At 38.6% G+C, this 18,014-nt stretch overlaps 1 protein-coding gene across 1 annotated transcript in view; it reads left to right on the top strand.

Annotated features, from left to right (window-relative positions):
* Positions 1-18,014, top strand: part of tonsl (tonsoku-like, DNA repair protein) — a 103,112-nt gene that overhangs the window by 32,649 nt on the left and 52,449 nt on the right. The window contains exons 11-17 of the mRNA XM_028817465.2: positions 901-1,093; positions 3,939-4,003; positions 4,105-4,194; positions 4,754-4,826; positions 4,954-5,117; positions 6,238-6,361; positions 13,344-13,579. Coding sequence (XP_028673298.2) covers positions 901-1,093; positions 3,939-4,003; positions 4,105-4,194; positions 4,754-4,826; positions 4,954-5,117; positions 6,238-6,361; positions 13,344-13,579 — 945 coding nt within the window. The remainder of the gene's footprint in view (positions 1-900; positions 1,094-3,938; positions 4,004-4,104; positions 4,195-4,753; positions 4,827-4,953; positions 5,118-6,237; positions 6,362-13,343; positions 13,580-18,014) is intronic.

Genomic DNA, 18,014 nt, shown 5'->3' on the forward strand with positions numbered 1-18,014 from the left:
CTGCACCATAAGTAGCAGCACAGAGATACTAAGGCCTTTCAGTTCATATTTTATCTGGGAACAAAATGTAAGTAAAGCCTGTAATGAGGATATGTTGTCCTTAAGACCTAATAAGTTTGCCTATAATTCCTGGGATGGTTTAGAAGTGAACCTGTTGAGTTTTCAACACCTCTTTATGGTTACAGTCTGAAGGGCAGAGCAAAGGTAAATTAAAAATGTTACTCGGAGAGAGAGAGAGAGAGACATATGAATTTTTTTTTTTGTGGGAATTAAGGTCATATGGAGAATGCTGTCAGTCTGTCAGTTAGACTATGCATATCCTAAGAAGACAAATTGCATCATATTTGAATACACAATTAACTAAACCTTGTACTTCTGAATGCCATACAGCCATTTATCATGAGACATACCTGCACTTAGATATTCAGTGAGACAGTCTAAATGTTGTCTTTTATTTTATACTTTGTATGATCCTCCCTTTAGTCACCCTACTTTCATGATTAATTTCATATAAAGGCTCTGTGGCTAGAGTATCTGGGCTTGTATCTAGAAGGTTGCCAGTTCAAATCCCAGCAGAGACAGAAGGAATGATGCTCCATTGCGCCCTTAACAAAGGCCCTTAACCTGCAATTGTCCCAGGGGCGCTGCATAAATAGCTGACTCTGCATTCAGACCCGAAAACTCTGAGTAAGTTGGGGTATGCAAGAAGAATTCCATAAGTAAGAAATTTTAAGTGGCAAATAAAATAAATTATTATAATTATTATATAAAAAATAATTTTCAGTTTCTTTGGAGATTTTCTTCCCAGGTAGACAGAATGAAGCTTTGCTGTTACACAAACAATAGAAGAATTATGAATCTTTTATAAAACCATATTCTCCTTCTCTCTTTCTCTGGCAGCTTCGTGTCTTAAAGCAACTCTTCATGGTGCAGCACAAGCTTGGTTCTGTTTCTGCTGCTAACACAGAGGCAAAGATAAAATACCTCTCAGATTCCCAAAGGGTCAGCGATGAGAGTGAACCAGATGAAGATCAAGATGAAGCACCTAACAGCGAGCCCCTTGAGGAGAGTGACCTAGAATTGACCAGTTCTGGTATGTATGGCGTGGACTTCAGCTACAGTACATAGCATAATAATAAAAGTACTATTATTTATGTTTAAACTTGAGGCAAGGTGTGGATTGGCAGATCATTGCCCAGTAGATAACATAATTAAACCTGCTTGCGAGGTGTTGGGGCTTGTACTGACAATATTGGGCACAGAAACTAGCCCTAAAGAGGACATCAGTCCTTTGCAGAGCACACTGAAACATGCGCCCACATTCACAATCAAATGTGCATGGTTTAGAATTGTTAATTAATCAAATAAATATTTGCTATGTTGAAGAAAGAACCAGACAGATAAAAGATCTGTGAGGCAACAGTGCTAGACTACTACCCTCCTGGCTTGTCCAACTATCAGAGGAATTTAATTCAGAAAAAAATAAGGAGGTACGATCTGGGCAAATACTTTTATTTCTGCTTCTTAGAATGGTATAACACCTACTTTTTGTAAACTATCAAGGAACAAGCTGCCTCTGCCTGATATTTCTTAATCTATAATTAAAATTGTAGGTAAAAGTTGGTCAATGATTAGTGATCACTAAATCTTGCTACTAATCTCTGCCTGTGCTCATCTCAGACAAAGTGTCTAGGCGAGGAGGAAAGAGTATTGTTTGTAGAGAATTGTGGTTTATATGAGTGTGGAGTGGAGGGTGCTTTGTGCACTATATAATAATGAAATAAATAGTGATTATACTTTCACCTGGTGTTCAGAGTGGTACCTGAGGGTTCAAGAGGTGGACCACGCCTCTATCTGCTACAGTAGTCTTATTGATTGATTTAATTGATATTGGCAGTTACACACTGCTTAAATGTAAATATACATGCACTTATACGGCAACGTTTTTTTTTTTTTGCCTGTGAACATATACATTTTTTTGTTTGTTTTTTCTCCAGTGTACCAGATACACATTTCTAATTCTTGAGATGCAGTTTACTAATATGGATTACCATTTTACCGATTATGCAGAACATATTCATTGCCTAAAATTTTACTTTATGACACACACAAACAGATAATAAACATAGAACTAACCCTTAAAAAGCCTAAAATTTATAAAATGTTCAAGAAGATACAAGGCTAAGTTGCTTCATAAATTTACACACGTTTTTCTGTTAAGCTAGCAATTTCAAGTTCTTCTTTACATCTGATTTTTTTCTAATTCAAAATGTGAGCTGCTGTACTTAACACAAGCTTTTTGTCCAAACTCTGACAGGCAGTGTTCATTTTATTTAAAGGACAAAATAAAAGGTCCAAATTCTTTAAAGTAGCTTTACTTCCTGCGTCATTTGTCTAATTGCACAGAGTGACTCCTCCAATTCCCTTTTCTCAGTTTGTTACTCCATTTTTTTTAATATACAGTAATCCCTCCTCCATCGCGGGGGTTGCGTTCCAGAGCCACCCGCGAAATAAGAAAATCCACGAAGTAGAAACCATATGTTTATATGGTTATTTTTATATTGTCATGCTTGGGTCACAGATTTGCGCAGAAACACAGGAGGTTGTAGAGAGACAGGAACGTTATTCAAACACTGCAAACAAACATTTGTCTCTTTTTCAAAAGTTTAAACTGTGCTCCATGACAAGACAGAGATGACAGTTCAGTCTCACAATTAAAAGAATGCAAACATATCTTCCTCTTCAAAGGAGCAAACAAATCAATAGGGCTGTTTGTCTTTTAAGTATGCGAAGCACCGCGGCACAAAGCTGTTGAAGGCGGCAGCTCACACCCCCTCCGTCAGGAGCAGAGAGAGAGACAGATAAAAAAATCAATACGTGCCCTTCGAGCTTTTAAGTATGCGAAGCACCGTGCAGCATGTCACTTCACGAAGCAGCTGCACAGAAGGTAGCCAACGTGAAGATAATCTTTCAGCATTTTTAGACGAGCGTCCGTGTCGTCTAGGTGTGCGAACAGCCCCCCTGCTCAATCCCCCTACGTCTGGATCAGAAAAAGTCAGCGCAAGAGAGAGAGAGAGAGAGAGAGAGAGAGAGAAGTAAGCTGGGTAGCTTCTCAGTCATCTGCCAATAGCGTCCCTTGTATGAAATCAACTGGGCAAACCAACTGAGGAAGCATGTACCAGAAATTAAAAGACCCATTGTCTGCAGAAATCCGCGAACCAGCAAAAAATCCGCGATATATATTTAAATATGCTTACATATAAAATCCGCGATAGAGTGAAGCCGCGAAAGGCGAAGCGTGATATAGCGAGGGATCACTGTATAGGCTAATATTCCAATTTTCTTTTTCTCTGGTATAGTCTCCCTTATTGCTCTCTGTTTACTGGAAGTTCACAGGAAAAAAAATGTGATCTTTCTTAGCTACCATAATACCTCACGTAAAGAGCACAAAAGCTAAATTAATTTAAAGCTTAGAAAAGCAGATACTGGAAAAAATGTTTTTTGTGATTTGGTCAATTGACTGATCACTGGTAGTCTTTTGTAGTGAAAATCTGCTGATTTTTTTTTTTTTTTTTTTTTTTTTGATTGAAGGCCAATTGATTGGATTATCACCAAGGTGGTGGTAAGGTGGTGGACTAAAGTGTCTGGAAAAAGTGAGGTTGATAGCTTATTTTCAACAAAGTGTTGGTAAAATGCAGAGACAATTAGCACTTTTAAGAAACATAACATGGTGTTTACAAGTATACAATTATATTTTTTTATAATTAATGGCTTCAGTATGTCAAATTGTTTGTTTAGCACTCACTTTATATTTAGGAATAAATGTTTTGTGAATTGCATGCACTTGGCATGATCGGTTTATAGTGCTGTATGTTTTGCTTATGCACCTAATGATTTTTTTTGACTATTTCATAAATGATATTACCCTGCCTTTACAGAGGAGGAAGATGATAATCTGGATGAATACAGCAAGTCTGTGCCAGGTCGAAGAAGGGCAAAACAGGTAGAAAAAGAGAGCTGAGATTTGGGGTTGTTCTGCTTGATGCCTAGAATTTATACAATTTTGAACTTCATTTCATCTGTTTTTTGTGTTATTGGCTGCAGTGGAACCGCCGTAATGAAAAAGGCGAGACGTTGCTTCACCGTGCCTGCATTGAAGGCAACCTGAAACAGGCCCAGTGCCTAGTAGATAAGGTATGGCAGTTTTAAATGATTAGTGAGATAGGTGGCAACATAAGTATTGATTGTCGGGATTTAAGGAGCTTTGGCTTGTTGGTGTGCTTTCAAAAGATACAGGGGTTTTTTTTTAGTACAAGAGAGCTGAATTGGGAGTTTTTAAAGGAGGAAAATAAGTTACAATATAATTACCTTAGACAATACAAGGTTTTTGTGTTATGGTATATTTCAAAGAAATAAAGCATCAAGAATGTTCACCAAATAAACTGTCAAACCGATGAAAATCTGTGATATTTGCAAAAATCTAACTTGTGGTGGACTGGCATTCACTGATTTGCAAGGTGTTCTGGCTTTTCATTACCCTTGCCAGACAACAAAATGAGTCCAAATATGGGCCCACCTCCTGTCCCCAAGTGAGTGATACTGTGACTGACAACATTAATGGACTGATTAAGACTTTGGTTACTTAAAATAGAGACACAGTAAACAAAGTTATTAGGCCTTATGAATTCTGTTTGAAATATGTAATTTTTTTTTTGTATATCAAAATTTGTCTGAATTTTTGTTTTCATTCCAGGGTCACCCCCTTAACCCTCGTGATTACTGTGGCTGGACACCACTCCATGAAGCTTGTAATCATGATCACTTTGGTATGTGATAACCTCCTGGCTTCCACCAAAAAATATACCACGTACTTTTTTGACCTCTCTCTCCAATGAATACCAAGCCCCCCTCATCCAACGATGCACTCACACACCTTTATTCTTTCCCTCCCAGACATAGTGCAGCTTCTGCTGGTTCGAGGTGCAAATGTCAATGACCCTGGTGGCCCACTCTGCGAGGGTATCACACCTTTACATGATGCCCTAAGCTGTGGAAACTTTAAGGTAGCACGTTTGCTCATTGAGAAGGGAGCCTCTGTTTCGGCAAAGAATGCTAAGGTGAGCTTTACTGGAAGGGACTTCATGGTACATATTTTATGGTGTCTGAAGTTAAGAACCAGCAATTCTGCCCTGGTTGTGTGACCTTATCTGTAGTGCCTGCATGTAGTTGATTCTATTCAAAATATGATTTGTGTTCAGTAATGGTGTTCCCATCAAAAAAGGGCATCAGTATTGAGTAGCCATGCCTGAAGGAATTCACATAAACACATAAAGGCTGGCTGGAGTTCCTGACATTTACTTGGTTTTGGGCCATGCAAACAAAAAGGACCTAATACAGCGAACACATAAACATTACTCATTACAGTGTCATTCCGGCTCTAAAAATGCTTCTAATATGCATTTGTGTCATGTATTCCTGAGCAGTGCAAGTGGTCCACCTGGAAATGTTGGTTGGTGAGACGGCAGTCTTGGGTCTCTTGTCATTATGCAATCCTGGGATGTAGGATGGGCTGGTTCTAGCATATTATATTCTATATTCTCCTTGTGGATCTCCATGGAACCCATGGTTATAAGAAGATGTGCCTTTAGTCATTTTTAGAATCCTTTCTGCTTTTTATTTTGCTCTCTTGGGAGGATGTTCTAGTCCTGGACACACCCTGTTGTGGCCCCCAGAATAAGGAAGACCTAGCAGAATTTGTCCTGAGCTTTTACTTTAGGTCTGTTTGCACCATCCTCCAAGTAGGAGAAGTACATATTTTCAATGGGTTGTGAACCCTAAATATCTGCTTACAGGACTGTTTAGCAAATGGTGATGTTTATGTACAAGACAACTTTCTTAAAGACCTTAACTCCTGAATATTCATATGCTCCTTCTTGTAAGTGGTCCCTCTGACTGTGTATATGAGGTGGATGCTACCATATGTGCTGATACGATTTAAGAAAATTCCTGAGATTTTATTGCATTTCTGCATAGAAACTAGGGTGTTCAAATTAGTTGTCTGCCTTAGCTTATACCTGATGTTTGGGCATCCCCTGTAGAATGTTCGGAGTTCATGAATATTATCCTTGCTTATTTAAGACTCTTCTCATAATATTTCTCAGAGATGTATCAAGTTTGTGGCATAAATAAGGCTGTGCAGTCATACTGAAATGTTATAAAGATGTGTGGTTTCCACAGGGTCACACCCCTTTTGAAACCCTGAATGAGTGGTTGCGGAACTATGGAAAACACCTTGACCAGGAGACGATTCAAAAATGCAAAGATGTGAAGATCTTACTGAAAAAAGCAAGCAGTGGCAGAGGTAAGGGAGGAATAAGAGGGGTATATTTGCCACCATCTTGTGTCTTTTTTTATATCTAGTTAAGCATGGCTTGTTCAGATGATTGTTATTTAATAGTGTGTTTTTTGTTCTTCTGTATAGACTGTGAAGAAGCCACTAGGCCATCAGGAATGATTGTGACTTTTGTAAAATGAAGGAAAAAGTATTGGAATTTGAATTCTAGAAATTTATGCTTTCAAATATTATACTGAATAGTTATTTTTTCAAGTCTGGTGTATCTGGAATGACAGCTAGTTAAGGAATTCAAAAAGAACTATTGCTGTAAAAGCTTACTATTGATAGCTGAAGAATAAAGGTCATTGGTTAGTTGTGGTAAGCATAAAGGCATATAGTCTTAATTTTTTGAGCAAAACAAAAACAATATATCAAAAAATGCATCAAAATATGTCAAAATCAAAGATACATCAGTAAACCCATGCCTGAACTTTAAACACTTTTGGAATAGAAATATGTTTTCAAACAATTAGAAGTTGTTATCAATTATATTCTATTGTATATAATCTTTGCCATTCTATTGTATAAAAAAAAGTCGCCATTCCTGCTGGTATACTTTGTGTGTGTAGATATAATATACTGTATATACCAATGAGTGACAACATTAAAACCACTGACAGGTGGAGTGAATAAAGTGAATAATATTCATTATCTCGTTAAAATGGCACCTGTCACGTTTTGAGATATATTAGGCACCAAGTGAACAGTGAATTCTTGAAAGTGATGTGTTGTAAGAGCTACTATAGCAGAAATTGCTGAAAACTTAATGTTAGCCATGAGAGAAAGGTGTTGGAACACCCAGTGTGTCACAGCTTACAGCATATGGGGCTAAATAGATGCAGACCATTCAGAATGCCCATGCTGATCCCTATCCACCACCGAAAGAGCCCACAATGGGACGTGAGTGTCAGAACTGGACCATGGAGCAATGGAAGAAGGTGGCCTGCTCTGAAAAGTTATGTTTTCTTTTAGATCATGTAGACGGCCAAGTGCATGTGCATCGTTTACCTTAGGAAGAGATGGCAGCAAGATGCACTATAGGAAGAAGTGAAGGCTGTGTGATGCTCTAGTCAATGTTCTTCTAGGAAATCTTGGGTCATGGCATTCATGTGAATGCTACTTTGACACATACAACCTACCGAAAGATTACTGCATACCACATACAACCCTTCCTGTCAATGGTATTCCCTGATGGCAGTGGCTTATTTCAGCAGGATAATATTCCCCACCACACTGTAAAAATTGGCTGATTGGGATATATAATATACACACACTTACTTAATACACATTATTACTTATCACACACACACACACACACATATATACATGCGCACCGACACACACTCCGTATATTTTTATATACACCTTATATAGCCGAAAGTATGTGGACACCCCCAACCCCAAATTATTGAGTTCAGGTGTTTCAGTTGCACACGTTATTAACGGGTACATGAAATTAAGCACATAGCCATGCAGACTCCATTGACAAACATTGGCAGTAGAATGGGTCATACTAAAGAGCTTGGTGACTCCTGGGCCAATATTTGAAGTTTTTGCTCTGCTGAATGTGCTCCGGTCAACTGTAGGAGCAACAATAACTGTCATTAAGTGGTATACCATGCCAACTTATAGGGTGGGGCCACTGAGCGCTAAAATACATGGCACTTAAAAATCCTGTATCTTCTGTTGCATCACTCAGAAGAGAGTTTGATACTGTTTCCATACAGCATCAGCTTCATTAAATTTGTTTCCATGGCAAAGCAACTGCACACAAGCCTAAGATCACTATGCCAAGCATCAGCTGGAGTGGTATAAAGCGTACTGCCATTGGACTGTGAAGTAGTGGAAACGTGTCTTCTGGAATGATGAATCATACTTTCCTATCAGGTAGTCTGATGGATGAATCTGGGTTTGATGGGTACCCATAAACACTACCTTCCAGACTGCATAGTGCCTACTGGTGAAGGAGAGTTAATGGCCGTGGCTGTTTTTCAGAGTTTGGGTTAGGCCTCTTGGTTCCAGTGAATGGACTGTTAATGCTACAGCATATAAAGACATTGTGTACTTACAGCATTGTGACAACAGTTTTAGGAAGGCACTTTTCTGTTCCAACATGACTGTGCCCCTATACACAAAACAAACTTCATGAAGACATGTTTTAATGAGTTAGGTGTAGAGGAAAGTGAGTGAGTGACCTTAACTGAGCCCTTACTGCAAATCTATTCAACACGTTTGGGGTGAATTGGAACCCCGTTTGCTAGCCAGGTCTCGTCCAACATCAGTACAAAACTTCACAAATGACATTTTATCTGAGTGAGCAGAAATTTCCACAGACACAGTCCAAAAGCTTGAGGAGAACATTCCCAGAAATGTAAAGGCTGGTACAGCTACAAATGTGGGACCAACTCCATAGTAATATGATGTACAACAATCACATTTAGATGAGATGGCTAGTTGTCAACAAAAGTTTGGTCATTAAGTGACATTTCTACACCAAGCAGACCCATGATTGTGAATCCGAATAAATGCACACCTCATCAGATGACCTTGTTTAAGATGCTGAAATGGTTTTCCCCCACACTTTCTTTTTAGAAGTCTCAAAAACTGTTTGGACAGGAAGTGTACAGAAATCAAGAGTAACAGAGAATATGTGGTGGTGGTTTTTTTTTTTAATTTACAGTCTCACCTGATGCGAGACTCCCATTTGCAGTTTAGCCCTACATTTCAAGTTACGTGGAACAAAAAAGAAAAACAAGTGGCAGGATATTTACTGGACAGAAAACATATAAGATTATGAATTTTACAGAAGCAAAAAAACATTTTGGTGGGAGTTTATAAGCAGAAGTGAAGTCATCATACTAAAAAATACACTGAATCCCCAACTCAAATTATAATCCACAAATATGTAGATTCCTGAAGCAAGGTTAAGCCTGTTGTCACAGCATTATGAATCTAGGGTTTCCCTGCCTTGCAAAAAATTAACCTGTTCCAGAAAGCCCTTTTACATAATAAAAACACTTAACACTAATTTAAATGGAAATTAATTGCAGCATGCCTGGCCCAATTACCCCCAAAATGTACAAAATTGAAAGAATTAATAATAATATTAGTAATCAAACCACATTTTATTAAGACCTCTTCCCGTATTTAATACTGTTTAATAAAGCTGTTTACCTGCACTTTTTCAATTCAAGCTTCACATTCACGGGAATGGCCTCTTGATTTTTCTTGAAGTTTTACAATATTTCACTCTTTTTCACCATCATTATCCTCAAGACAAAAAGAAATGCAACCAGTGCTGCCAGTGTTGTTTACATTTTGTAAAGTTTCATTCATTCATTCAGGTTATAGGATGGGTGGGGAAGCATTGCTTCCTAAAAGTAAAAAAAAAAAATGAAATTGCTTTATAAAAGCCAATATACATAGTGAAATATAACACATTTGCAACATTAAAAAATAAATAGGAAACATTAATAAAGCAGGTTTTGTCACCTGCAGACTTTAACCAGCTGATGTGCTAGTGTACTTCACACATTGGCTTTGCGTTTTAAGCCGTGATTCCAGGCGTACTCAGCTATTTGAAACTTAGACAATTCTGCTGTTTTAATCTAAAATATGTAGTATTGCATACTTTTTTTAATCAAAACTATACATGTAGAAAATGAATTATATTAAAAACCTTATATCCTCACTATGTAATTAATTAAAGTAGGCATACATTAAAAAGTTTTCCTTTTTGTGCACCTTTTACAATAACATACCATTTTTTTGTAAAGCCCTGTTCGGATAAGATTAGGAAGGAAATGAGGTCAGGTTATTGCTTGAAGTGGGCCATTATGCACACATTACTCCATACTGGAATTTCCCTGTTGTTCAATATAAACTGTGCATGTCTGCACACCTTCAGCCCTCCAAGGGGGCACCCCATCCCCTGTTAGTCAACACACCGAACAAAGAGCACCAGAAGTTCTGTTTTTCCACTTGAGGCATTAGGAAAAGTAATAATTAGTGGAGGAGCTCTGTAATTTTCGTCTTGTCCAAATTGCTCAAATGACCAAATTTTACTGACATGTTGATTTACACAGTACAATTTTCCTGGGATATTTTTTTTAATATATATATTTTTTTTTTTTTTTCAGAATTTTTAATAAAAGGTTAAAGGCTACATGATCTTTACCGAAAAGTGAATGCATACTCTAAAAAGTTGCCGACTTGAGCAATTCAAATGGGACTAAAATTACAGAGATGCTCCAATAATAATTACTTTACGACACCTCCTGGTATAAAGCTAATCCCAACAGAGTAGTGATTTATTTACAAGCAATCCTGGTTTCTCAGATGTGAAAAATAAACATTGTCATCATTTCTGTTCCCTTTTCCTGCCGAGAGTCAAGGTAGCAACACTTAGAGCCAAGATGATCAGGTTAATATGTCCCCAACAATTTTCATCACCTCTTTCTGGGTAATACCCAGATGCTTCCAGGAGAGCTACGAGATGTAATACCTCCAGCATGTCCTGGGTCTGTCTTTGGTGAACTATACTTAATACACCTTCCAAGAATGACATCTAGGTGGCATCCTGACTATATGGCAGGCGTCTCCAACATGTCACTCGTGAGCTACCGGTAGCTTGCATCCCCTTAGCTCACCAAAGGGTTAATGAATCCTACATAAATTTGAAAACTTGACTAGTAAAATTAGGGATGGGCGATCATTCCAAAAAATCATGTCATGATCCTTTTAACACAAAATCACGATCCACAATCTGAATTGCAATCTATCTTTTCAATTTGGCATACACTTAAGAGAATATCCGGACTCAAACTCATCAAGACTTAAGTAACATTTTATTTTAAAGATTAAACCAAGTTGAATTGAATTGTTGTCTCGTTCGCCAACTAAGCGGAGTTAAGGAACACGCCCCGAAGCTGGCGAGTGAGTGAGGAAGGCCCCTCCCCCCAGCCCGTTGCGTGGATCTCAGATTCGCACAAATAAATCGGTACTGCAAGCGATCTATGATACATAGCAAAATGAAAGAAGTCACAAAATCTACCGGACTATTCAAGCAAACTATTGGAAAAAAACCCGATCTAAATCTGTTAAGTAGTTCTGTCGTTTAAAGCGGACAGACATACAGACAGACATAGGATTTTTATATATTATATATTAATAAACCTTCAAAATAATGTGCAGTTAGTCTCAGCAGCATTTCTGGAGCTTAGTAGAGCCAGATTACTATAAGAATCTTCATGAAGCAGCTCTGAAAATGTCTGCTTTGTTTGGGTCTACATACTTCTGTGAGTCTGCCTTTTCTGACATGAATGTCATGAAATCAAAGTTCAGACCAAGACTGACAGATGAACATTTAAATGACTTCATAAGAGTGAACCTAAATGGCTACACTCCACCATACACCTCTCTTGTTGACTCAATGCAGTGCCAGTTATCTGACTAACTAAAAAACACATCACACATGCAACTGGACATGTGAATAAAGTGAAACAGTGACATGTAACAAAATGACAAATAAATAAGTAATATCTGTGTATTTGTGATTGCATTGTTTTGTTTTGACAGCATTCATGTTTTAATCTAATAGTGTGAGATACAGTAGAAAATGCAGACATACAAAATACACTTGCAGGTTAACAAAATATTTTTTGTGATGTTTTAATGCAAAATGTGAGTTGTGGACACCAACATTTTGAAAATGTGCAGGCAAAACAAGCTTACTCAGTTTGTTTGGGCTGAAATAAACTGAGAATAAACATTAGAAAACCATGACTAGCTCTCGGCCATCTGCATTTTGTAAAAGTAGCTTTCAGGGGGGAAAAAATGTTGGAGACCCCTGCTATATAGTCTGGTACCTCATGAGTCATAGAAGCAGCGCTCCTATTCCAAGGTCCTCCCCTATTGTAGAGCTTGTTACCCTGTCATGGAAAGTGAGCAGACAACCCTGCATACCTCATTTTGGAAGGTCGTACTCAAACTCCCATTCTTTTGGCCACTGCCAGCTACTCTTATCTCCATTGATGAGAATAGGGTTGTTAACTGACCAATAAACTGATATTTTTATTTTTTACTTGGCTATCGAGGCCTGTAGCATGGCAGACATGGCCACTGTCTGCCTCAAAACTTTATTTACTGGAATGGTGAAGTGCTTCCTTCTATAAGTAACTGCACCACTCTCACTTTTTTATTTCTACTTACTTTTGTTTTCCAGTCTATTTTTAAAATATGCTTCTGGCAATGGTCCCAGTTTATGATTCTTCTTGAACAAAATTTAGTATAAAATAGTCATCAAAATAAACCATTTTTTCTATAATGTACAGATAATTTCTTAATTGAACTTGTAATTGCATTCATCTAAATTACAGGTTAATATCTAACTATTTTAAATATTTTCATACACTGTAATAATTCCAGAGGGGTTCAATGATCTGTATGTTGTGTGTCTGCATGCAAGTGTGTATATAGATCTATACTTGGATAATGTATTCTGAAAGGAAGATAAAGTCAAATTGTCCTATACATAATATTTAGCCTTTTACATGCCCTAATTTTTTTCAGTTCTAAAATATGAGTCTTGATGTTAATGAGGAATCCATGAAATTCAACTAGTGGCACTATATTTTTACTCACTGTGATTACACGGCTGACATGTTTAAGAGAAGGCTAATGTTTTCATATTTGTGCAACCTTGGATCGCACAGTTGTATTGTGCATTTTGTAAACTTTTAAGGTTTGTTTTAATAATATTTAGTTAATTTTAATTCCTTGCATTTTTCTAGTAATAACACTGAAGATTTAGCTTTGCAATAAGAATTATCAGTATACATTGAATGAACTATTTGTGTCAAAAGATTGTACATTTCATTAGAACAATATTATTATTATTTCTTCTTTTCTGGACTGCTGTAATGATAATATTCTACATTTTGATTTTCAGCTTCACCCCCTCAAAGGCCTCAGCCTTCTAGAGATTTTCAGGACAGTGAACTATTTGATGCGGAACAATCTCAGACTCTTGAACCAGCCAAGACGAGCATTTATAATACTCCAAATTATAATATGAAGAGTGGACGCAGCAGGGTCCCAAGTAGTAGTTCTACCTCAGGGGAAAAGCCTAGCTCCTCCAGTAGGGGTAGATGCAACAGTACAGAAGACTTAAAATGGAAAAGAAAGGTATGGGGGATACCATATACTGACTAGATGTTAATGTGCCTTGTAATGAAGACAATTGAAGGAATGCTATATTTTTTGCTCATTCTCCGTAATATACAAGACTGAATGTCCATTTGATGAAGTGATGGCAGACCTTTAACAGCTGTGCTCTTGGAAAAAGTCTACTTTTTACTGTAGCCAAACAGCAGTTTACTGCTGATGCAAATGTGATTTCCTTATGGCACATGCTCCCAATTTCCAAAAAGGCATATTTAGAATAGGGGCATGCCTACACTAGTCAGTGGTATTCATATCAGCTCTTGCAACCTAAAAGGTCATGGTCACAGTCACGTTCATGATCATGATCGTGTTCAGTATTGGCTCCATTGTATGGCTTTTCCCCAAGAACAAGAAAAGTATTGAAGTACAAATAAATATCTTAATTCTTGTTACTGCAGACACCACTATATGATTTGTGGGGTGTAACCTCATTGCTTCAGCTGACCATACACCACAAGAAATGTATACTTGTAGTTTAGTTTTGTTAGATTATGCATGTGAATTCTTCAGTGCTGCCGAAGCATCACATACCCTTGTGCTCCTTTTATACAAACAACTAATCATTAAATGCTAGATTACATTTATTTGGTCGCTTAATCTGTGAAGCGTACAAGGAGAAACAGTTCCCTATTTACCGTAAATTGTGCCATGGAGTGAGAAATAAGACTTATTGTCATGATAGCCACAGACTTGTCCTTGCCTCTGTACAATCTGCTGTACTTACTTGTCCTCTTCACTAACCTTAAAAAAGATAATTTGCAAAATGGGACTTTCATATGCATGAAGGTTACGTTCAGCTTTACATAGCATAAAACACTGTTTTAATTAAACAAGGGGCTGGATAAGTTCCAGTGTTTTGTACTTGAATTTAAACAAAGCTCAGGTGATTTGTGTATGATTGTTTAACAATATTAAAATTATTTTAGTTAGCAAGTCACATTCATTACTCCTTGTTTGTAGGAGTTTTAATTCTAAATTATTTTAATGTACCCTAGGTTCTTGTCTATAAGCCGGACTCATGTATAAGCCGGACACCAAAAATCATACGAATTTTTAAAATAAAATCGTATCATAGATAAGCCGGACTCATGGATAAGCCGAACGTACTATAACCTATAACTAATAGAAGGGAGGGAGGTCAGTGGTCTCACTCGCACCCATTTAATTTCTTTAAGGGGGGAGAGAGTGTGAGATATTGGCATCTCTCTCACTCCCCGCATGGCGCGGTTGGAGCAGCTGGAGCGCGTTCTTTCTGCTCTGGGCGTCGCCGAGTCAACACGCGCGCGTAGCGGTCATTTAAATTGTGATTTTATATGTAAGCATATTTAAATATATATCGTGGATTTTTTGCTGGTTCGCGGATTTCTGAGGACAATGGGTCTTTTAATTTCTGGTACATGCTTCCTCAGTTGGTTTGCCCAGTTGATTTCATACAAGGGACGCTATTGGCAGATGGCTGAGAAGCTAGATTGCTTACTTTTCTCTCACTCTTGCGCTGACTATCTGTGATCCTGACGTATGGGGATTGAGCAGGGGGGCTGTTCGCACACCTAGACGATACGGACGCTCGCCTAAAAATGCTGAAAGATTATCTTCACGTTGCTATCTTTTGTAAAGCTGATTCATGAAACGACATGCTGCACAGTGCTTCACATACTTAAAAGCTCGAAGGGCACGTATTGATTTTTGACTGAAAAACAAACTCTCTCTCTCCTCTCTCTCTCTCTCTCTCTCTCTCTCTCTCTCTCTCTCTCTCTCTCTCTCTCTCTCTCTCCCCCTCTCCCTCCCTCCCCCTGCTCCTGATGGAGGGGGTGTGAGCTGCCGCCTTCAACAGCTTTGTGCCGCGGTGCTTCGCATACTTAAAAGCCAAACAGCACCATTGATTTGTTTGCTAGAGATTGTTTTCTCTATCTATGTGACATTCTGTGCTCCTGACACACACTCCTTTGAAGAGGAAGATATGTTTGCATTCTTTTAATTGTGAGACAGAACTGTCATCTCTGTCTTGTCATGGAGCACAGTTTAAACTTTTGAAAAAGAGACAAATGTTTGTTTGCATTGTTTGAATAACGTTCCTGTCTCTCTACAACCTCCTGTGTTTCTGCGCAAATCTGTGACCCAAGCATGACAATATAAAAATAACCATATAAACATATGGTTTCTACTTCGCGGATTTTCTTATTTCGCGGGTGGCTCTGGAACGCAACCCCCGCGATGGAGGAGGGATTACTGTATAAACCGGATTTATGTATAAGCCGATATTCTATTTTTTCATTTTCACAACTTTTTTCCTTAGATAAGCCGCGGTTTATAGACAAGAATTTAGAGTACATATGAAATCTATGTGTAAATCTGTCTGTGAATGTTTATGTTCACTTTAGTAACAAATGAATTCCTATTAAATTTTCTGAAGTGGAAATTCTTATGCCTAGACTATTGAAATTAAGTCTTTAGTGATGTCCAAATATACTCCAGGTAATACACAATCATCCATCCATTATCCAACCTGCTATATCATAACTACAGGGTCACGGGGGGTGTGTTGGAGCCAATCCCAGCCAACACAGAGTGCAAGGCAAGAAACAAACCCCGGGCAGGGCGTGCACACACACAAATACACACGCACACACTAGGGACAATTTAGAATCCCCAATGCACCTAACCTGCATGTCTTTGGACTGTGGGAGGAAACCGAAGCACCTGGAGGAAACCCACGCAGACACGGAGAACATGCAAACTCCACGCAGGGAGGACCCGGGAAACGAACCCAGGTCTCCTAACTGTGAGGCAGCAGCGCTACCCATTGCGCCACCGTGCTGCCCGTGGTACACAATCAATTAAGCAAAATACATTCTGAAACATACAAGACTTATTAACATTATGCCATTAACTTGTATTGGTTGTTAACTTTAACTGTACAAGCTCTGTATGATAAATGGCTTTTATAATTATCAGCTTTTAAGCCTTTTTATACCAAGAAAAACTTTTTATTTCACTGATGTTAACTTCATGTGTGTAACATTTTTTAAATTAAAACTTCTCAGGGCAAGGATTTTTGACTACTATGCTGTAAACGTTTTAACTTCCTCTAGTTCAATTTTAGACTTTTTTTTTTTTTAAACTAAATTATTTAGTGCTCTAGTGTTCTGTGTTTTGTATTTTCTTGGGTTTATTTTGTTTTTTTTCATGAATTGTTTTATATAAATATTAGGATAAGTAAATGTACAGTGCATCCAGAAACTATTCACAGCGCATCGCTTTTTCCACCTTTTGTTATGTTACAGCCTTATTCCACAATGGATTAAATTCATTTTTTTCCCCTCAGAATTCTGCACACAACACCCCATAATGACAACGTGAAAAAAGTTTACTTGAGGTTTTTGCAAATTTATTAAAAATACAAAAACTGATAAATCACATGTACAGAAGTATTCACAGCCTTTGCTCAATACTTTGTCGATGCACTTTTGGCAGCAATTACAGCCTCAAGTCTTGTTGAATATGATGCCACAAGCTTGGCACACCTATCCTTGGCCAGTTTCGCCCATTCCTCTTTGCAGCACCTCTCAAGCTCCATCAGGTTGGATGGGAAGCGTGGTCGGTGCACAGCCATTTTAAGATCTCTCCAGAGATGTTCAATCGGATTCAAGTCTGGGCTCTGGCTGGGCCACTCAAGGACATTCACAGAGTTGTCCTGAAGCCATTCCTTTGATATCTTGGCTGTGTGCTTAGGGTCGTTGTCCTGCTGAAAGATGAACCGTCGCCCCAGTCAAGAGGTCAAGAGTGCTCTGGAGCAGGTTTTCATCCAGGATGTCTCTGTACATTGCTGCAGTCATCTTTCCCTTTATCCTGACTAGTCTCCCAGTTCCTGCCGCTGAAAAACATCCCCACAGCATGATGCTGCCACCGCCATGCTTAACTGTAGGGATGGTGCCAGGTTTCCTCCAAACGTGACGCCTGGCATTCACACCAAAGAATTCAAACTTTGTCTCATCAGACCAGAGAATTTTCTTTCTCATGGTCTGAGAGTCCTTCAGGTGCCTTTTGGCAAACTCCAGGCAGGCTGCCATGTGCCTTTTACTAAGGAGTGGCTTCCGTCTGGCCACTCTTACCATACAGGCCTGATTGGTGGATTGCTGCAGAGATGGTTGTCTTTCTGGAAGGTTCTCCTCTCTCCACAGAGGACCTCTGGAGCTCTGACAGAGCGACCATCGGGTTCGTGGTCACCTCCCTGACTAAGGCCCTTCTCCCCCGATCGCTCAGTTTAGATGGCCGGCCAGCTCTAGGAAGAGTCCTGGTGGTTTCGAACTTCTACCACTTACAGATGATGGAGGCCACTGTGCTCATTGGGACCTTCAAAGCAGCAGAAATTTTTCTGTAACCTTCCCCAGATTTG

This window comes from Erpetoichthys calabaricus, chromosome 13 (genome assembly GCF_900747795.2).
Source record: "Erpetoichthys calabaricus chromosome 13, fErpCal1.3, whole genome shotgun sequence".
Classification (NCBI taxonomy): domain Eukaryota; kingdom Metazoa; phylum Chordata; class Cladistia; order Polypteriformes; family Polypteridae; genus Erpetoichthys; species Erpetoichthys calabaricus.